Genomic DNA, 6,696 nt, shown 5'->3' on the forward strand with positions numbered 1-6,696 from the left:
ACAAAAGAATAAATTTAAAAGCCGTGAATAACATCAAAGAACCGTGGAAAGAGTGTCGCAAATAAGAAAAGGAATTATTTTCTGAAAAATAAAAAAAAATATTTTCTCAATAAAATAACAATAATTTTGTATCGTGTTTCAACAATTTGACGACATGTCAGAAACCGATTTTAATTGCAACAAATGCGATTTAAAAGACACCGATCGTATGGTGCAATGCGATTCTTGTGACAAGTGGTTCCATTTCGAGTGTGTTAAAGTGGATAGCAACATTGAAAATGTAAGCTGGAGTTGTTCGTGCTGTGGTGACCAATCTGTGGCCCAAAGTAACGAGTGTGATGGATCGGAGCATATGCCAGCCGTAAATAATACCGCTGATTTCACCGCCGGGAGGCAGGCTTCATCATCACCAGCCAATATGGCGCAACCTGGCACATCACAAAAACAACAACAAAAAGAAATGGATCCCGTTCTTGGAAAAGGTGCATATAAAAAGGCACATAATCCAAGTACAAGTAAACATGGCTCCAGTACAGTGTCTTCAGTACCAACAACTATGTCACAAACGACAGTTATGCCACTGACAAAAACAACATCGACATATTCAAACAGTGTTAATAAAAATTTTCATAAAGACCGCCATTTTGAGAATTCCGGTAATTCTGACGTGGTTCCAAGCAACATGTCTCAGACTCAATTGCAGCTGCAGATGTTGGAAGAGGAGAAAGAATTACAAAGGCAATATTTGGAGAAGAAATATAAAATTCTGTCCCAAGGCAACGTAAGCCAGCCATCGTGTTCCTTTTCTCAGACGTTTACAACATTTCAACCAACAGCAGCTCAAATTGCAGCCAGACAAGTGATACCAAAGGATTTGCCGAATTTTGATGGAAACCCAGAGGATTGGCCGTTGTTCATCAGTAATTTCAAAAATAGTACCGAGATTGCTGGTTACACTGATGGTGAAAATTTAATGCGTTTGCAGTCGTGTCTCCGTGGTCGTGCTAAAGAGTTGGTGAAAAGTAAATTGTTAATTCCTTCGATGGTGGGTGAAATTATCCAGACGTTGGAAATGTGTTTCGGTCGTCCTGAGCATATTTTGGATGGCATGATCGATAAAGCCATGAAGATTCCACCATTGAAGGACAGACTGGATAGCATAATTGAATATGCTTTAACAATTAAAAATATTTGTTCTACAATGGAAGCGTGCGATATGAAGGCTCATTTAAATAATCCGATGTTGGTGAAGACATTAGTGGACAAATTGCCGAATAACCACAAATTAAGTTGGGCTATGCATCAAAAGGATTCTAATGTTCCTATAGTGAAAGTGTTTAGTGATTGGATTTACAACATAGCCGCTGCTGCCAGCCAAGTCGTGTCTCCAATAACAAGCAAGAAAGGAGCATCAGTGAATACACATCAGGATAGTGGCCCAAGGAAACCAATTTGTTTTTCGTGCAAAAGTGAAGCTCATAAAATCCAGAGTTGTGGTGAGTTTCAATCCCTAAATTTGGAAGCTAAATGGAAGATAGTGAAAGAAAACAAATTGTGTAGCCAGTGCCTAAATTCACATCGCAGAAAGTGTTTTTCCAATAAATTGTGTGAAATCGGTGGTTGTAAAGCAAAGCATCATCCATTGTTACATAATCATCAATCCTCATTAAATGCGAGTGCTAATAATTTCGTGCCAACCGAACAAAGCCGAAGTGTAAATTCGCATCGTGACAGTGATAAAGAGAAGACATGTTTTAGAATTTTGCCGATTCGAGTTTTTTATGATGGTGGCTCAGTGACAACGTTTGCTTTTTTGGATGAAGGTTCTTCTGTGACCCTTATGGAGAAAGAATTCTTTAATAAGCTTGGAATTAAGGGCAAGAAGGAACCTCTGGAATTACGTTGGACTGGCAACACAACTCGTTCTGAAGATGACTCGGTGAAAATTAATATTGAAGTGTCTGGTGTCAAAGGTGATTCTCGTTTTATGCTGCACGATGTGAGAACAGTGAAAAATCTTGAACTGCCCAAGCAAACATTAAAATTTGAAGATGTTGTGAAATATAATCCTCATTTAAAAGGATTGCCAGTCGAGTCATATGTCAACGCAAAGCCAACGATTTTAATTGGAGTTAATAATTGGCGAGTGGCTGTCCCAATGAAAATTCGTGAAGGTGGTTATAATCAGTTTATTGCAACGAAGACTCGACTTGGATGGACTCTTCAAGGTAGTGGCAAGGATGTTGGTGAAATAGCTTCGCTGAATATACACACTTGTGAATGTGAACGTCGTTATCAAATCTTACATGATGAAGTAAAAGAATATTTTTCTCTGGATGCGTCGCAACCTAAAAGTATACTGTCGATCGGGAATCAAAGAGCCATGCAGATTTTGGAAAACAACTGCGTAAAGAAAAATCAACAATTTGAAGTGAGTCTACTGTGGAAAGATAATGATCCTCAATTACCTGATAGCTACAATGTCGCAGTTCATCGACTAAAGTGTCTCATGAGGAAGTTTAAGAAAAATACTGAATTAAAGCAGACTATGCAGATGGAAATCGAAAAGCTTCTCTCAAAAGGATACGCAAGAAAAGTTTTGGACTCCGAAATTAATAATTATCCTGGTCGCACCTGGTATCTTCCAATTTTTGTGGCTCTTAATCCGAATAAGCCTGGTAAAGTTCGTCTAGTTTGGGATGCAGCAGCCAAATCCAATAATAAATCACTCAACGATTATTTGCTATGTGGTCCTGATTTGCTTACGTCACTCTTCAATGTTTTAATCGAATTCCGAGTTGGTCAAGTTGCAGTCTGTGGTGATATTGCTGAGATGTTTCATAGAATCAACGTCAAAGATGAAGACATGCATGCTCAACGATTTTTGTGGTTCGAAAATGGTGACGTAGACAAAATCAGTGTTTATGTGATGAAGGCGTTAACTTTTGGAATTAGCTGTGCTCCATGTATTGCTCATTTTGTGCGCAACAAGAACGCAGATGACTTTCGTGAAAATTATCCCAGAGCAGTTAAGGCGGTTGAGTCGTATCACTACATGGATGATTTTATCGACAGCGTACACAGTGAAGAAGAAGCCCTAGAGTTAGCATTACAAGTTAAAATGATACATGCTGCTGGTGGCTTCCACATGAGAAATTGGGTGTCGAATTCAAAATTGGTGCAGGAAAAATTAGGCAATGGAGAGCTGACAAAGAATACGTTTGGAGCCGTCGAAAAAATTCTTGGTATGTATTGGGAATCCAATAATGATGTGTTTCAGTATAATTGCAGATTTTCACGGCTCTCGAGAAACGTATTCGAGTCGCATGTGGTCCCTACGAAGAGGGAGGTTCTTCAAGTCCTGATGTCCATATTTGATCCGCTTGGATTCATCTCCCATTACACGATTGGGTTGAAAATACTTCTACAACAGATTTGGCGATCGGCAATTAAATGGGACGATGAATTAAATGACGAGCTATATAATAACTGGTCTTCATGGTTGTCCAATTTGAAGGTGATCTCGCAAGTACAAATTCCGAGATGTTACTCCAACTTTTGTTGACGCTGGAGAAGACGGATACGCAGCGTTGTGCTACTTTCGCATTAAGTATCTCGAAGAAGTCAATATCAGTCTTGTAGCAGCAAAATCCAAAGTGGCTCCCCTCAAACCAGTTTCTATTCCGAGATTGGAACTTCAAGCAGCCCTAACTGGTGTGCGCCTGTCAGACAAAATAGTAAAAGCAACGAGACTTCAATGTACAGAAAGTTTCTTCTGGTCGGACTCAAAAACTGTACTGAGTTGGTTGTCCATGGATCCGAAGAATTTTAAGCCGTTCGTAATGTACAGAGTTGGAGAAATCCTGGAGTCTACAAATATTACCCAGTGGAATTGGGTGCCATCAAAATTGAATCCAGCTGATTTTGCGACGAAAATTGGGTCCTGTAATGACGATTTGTGGTTCCATGGTCCTAAGTTCCTTGAAGAAGATGAAAGTTCTTGGCCGAAAAATCCCGTATTAGGAGAAACAAAAGAAGAGGTGCGTAATTGTCTGTTGCATATTTCGAAATCACATACGTTCACCATAAATGTTGAGTATTTTTCATGCTGGAGACGACTTTATAAAGCGCTGTCGCTATTTCTACTTTATATGGAGAAGTTAAAGTCTGTGGTCCGTAGCTGCAAATTACCAGAAAATGCGAATTTCGAATGTGTCCAGAAAGCCAAACTTGTTTTGTACAAGTATGCACAAAAAAGCGGGTTTCCTGACGAAATATGGTGCCTCAAGAATAACAAGCCGATAGAAAAAGGCAGCAAGTTGAAGCAAATGAACATCTATTTAGACGAAAATGAAGTTCTACGTGTCTCAGGAAGAGCTGAAATGTTAAGTTGCAACAATGCAATAATTCTACCCAACAGTCACTACATAACATTTCTGGTGGTTCAATTCTACCATCAAAAATTTCATCATTGTTTGCATGAAGCAGTGATGTCAAATATTAAATCCGAATTCTACATCCCCAGATTGAGAGCACTCTATAAGAGTGTACGAAGAAAGTGTCAACAATGCAAGAATTTAGCAGCAGTACCATGTCCACCTCAGATGGCAGCGTTACCGTCAGCCCGAGTATCTAGTTTTGAACGTCCATTTACTTACGTCGGAATTGATTTCTTTGGCCCATTATATGTCACAGTCGGCAGGCACAAAGAAAAGAGATGGGGTGTTCTGTTTACATGTTTAACGGTACGTGCTATTCACATCGAAGTGGCTCATAGTCTTGACACCAGCTCCTGCATAATGTGCATTCAAAATTTCATAAGTCGTCGTGGCTCTCCCAGAGAAATTTTTACCGACAACGGAACAAATTTTAAGTCTGTTGAAAGAATGCTCCAAGAGGAAAGACAGCATTTAGAGTTCATGAAGATGTGTTCCAAATATGATTTTATCAAGTGGCGATTCAACCCTCCAGCTGCCCCGCATATGGGCGGTGCATGGGAACGTTTAATACGTTCAGTTAAATCCATCCTGTACTCAATGTGTCCAGCCTTCAAATTCAACGATGAGATCCTACGATGTGCCCTATATGAAGTTGAGTTTATCATCAATTCTCGCCCGTTAACATTTGTGGCCCTGGATACTGTTGAAGATGACGCACTGACACCTAATCATTTGTTATTGGGATCAGCATCGGGACAAAAACCTCTTTGCGAATACAACTATGATCTGCGACAACGATGGCATCAAACCCAACAATTTGCAAATAACTTCTGGAGAAGATGGGTACGTGAATATGGACCAATGTTGGTACGAAGAAGTAAGTGGTTCGAAAAAGTTCCACCACCCAGCGTCGGAGATGTTGTTATAATAGTCGACGATACACTACCTCGCAACAGGTGGCCCAAAGGTATTGTAACTGAGTTATTTGCAGCAAAAGATGGTCAAGTTCGAAGCGTCAAAGTCAGAACGAGTTCCAGCGAGTACGAGAGGCCAGTAACCAAAATAGCAGTCCTAGACGTCGGTATTGAGAAGGATGAAAGTAAGCTCACGAGGCCCTAGTTTGCTTACGAAGGGGGAATGTTACCGCCGCCACTGTCTTATTTACATTTTATTTATTTATGTAAAAATATTCCACATATTTACTTTGATCATTATTCGTTGCACTCATAATTTGCCACTTGTTTATTTCTATTCCTTCGTTGCCCTTTTCACTCACTGCACTTATGTATATGTATGTATGTACTAGTAATGGGTCATTGTTGTTGCCCAATAACGGCAGTGTCTAGTTTAGAAAAACAAATAACTTCAAAAGGGCAACGAAGGGACTTGTTAAATCAGTTCTAAAATACGCGTTGAACAAATTGTTTTTAAAGTGCCTTAGCCTTTCAATATTTTTAATAAACATTTTATACGAATTAATTTCAAAGTGTTTAATTTGGAAGAGGGCAACTATTAAAAGTTGTTTAATAACGCGCGGAACTCAACAGTCACATTTCAACCAAAACACTTTTTATCAATCGTGTTCCACCTCCCTTATATTAAGTGCTACTGTTGAGTTGATAAATCAGGACTTTAAATGAAACACTTATTTTTCTCATATAAATACAATAAGGACCATTATTATATATTTCATTAACATTTATTTAAGGGATTGCCTCCACTTATCACTATTTTTGTGTGGTAAAATCGGACAAAACGGATTGATATTTTGCATTTCTAAGGTAACATAAAATATTTAACGCGTTTTTCTTATAATACCATTTTTTAATCGGTGTCCACACTAGCTTCAAGTCGAATGAACGTTTTTGCGTATATTTTTGTGGACTTACATCAAAATTTTGTCTTTAAACTAGGGCTTTTTTTGTTTAAACGATTGATAAAATTTCATTTTCATATAACAATACAATATTCAAAAATATTTGGATTTATAAACTATTATTCTTCAGTTTTTAAACCAAGCCCTTTAAAACAATTTGTTCCATACGCCACATTATTCGTAACTTGGCTAAAAATGGGCAATTTTTTGTTCCAAACGCCATAATTTTTGGTTGGGAACAATTCGTTTTTGTCTCTTTTTGTTCCATACGCCAAACGAAATGGATATGGTACTAATAAGTTCAAGGTTGTTTTGTTCCATACGCCAGGCCTTATTGATATGGAACAAAACGACAAGATTTTTTGGGTCACAAAGCGGATA

General features: G+C 38.5%; 1 protein-coding gene across 1 annotated transcript; it reads left to right on the forward strand.

The window, feature by feature from the left end:
* Positions 1 to 154: 154 nt before the first annotated feature.
* LOC141392439 (uncharacterized) lies at positions 155 to 5,558 on the forward strand. The gene is made up of 2 exons (XM_073965380.1): positions 155 to 3,245; positions 4,696 to 5,558. The coding sequence occupies exons 1-2, from the start codon at positions 155 to 157 to the stop codon at positions 5,556 to 5,558; spliced, it is 3,954 nt and encodes a 1,317-aa protein (XP_073821481.1).
* Positions 5,559 to 6,696: the final 1,138 nt, after the last annotated feature.

Source organism: Musca autumnalis, unplaced genomic scaffold, assembly GCF_047663935.1.
Source record: "Musca autumnalis isolate F117 unplaced genomic scaffold, ASM4766393v1 scaffold_2, whole genome shotgun sequence".
NCBI lineage: Eukaryota > Metazoa > Arthropoda > Insecta > Diptera > Muscidae > Musca > Musca autumnalis.

Excerpts from the sequence above, each read along its gene's own strand:
- LOC141392439 (XM_073965380.1), top strand. The coding sequence starts at position 155 with ATGTCAGAAACCGATTTTAATTGCAACAAATGCGATTTAAAAGACACC. Across the intron at positions 3,246-4,695 it reads AGCCGTCGAAAAAATTCTTG|TCGGCAGGCACAAAGAAAAG; the intron begins GTATGTATTGGG and ends TATATGTCACAG.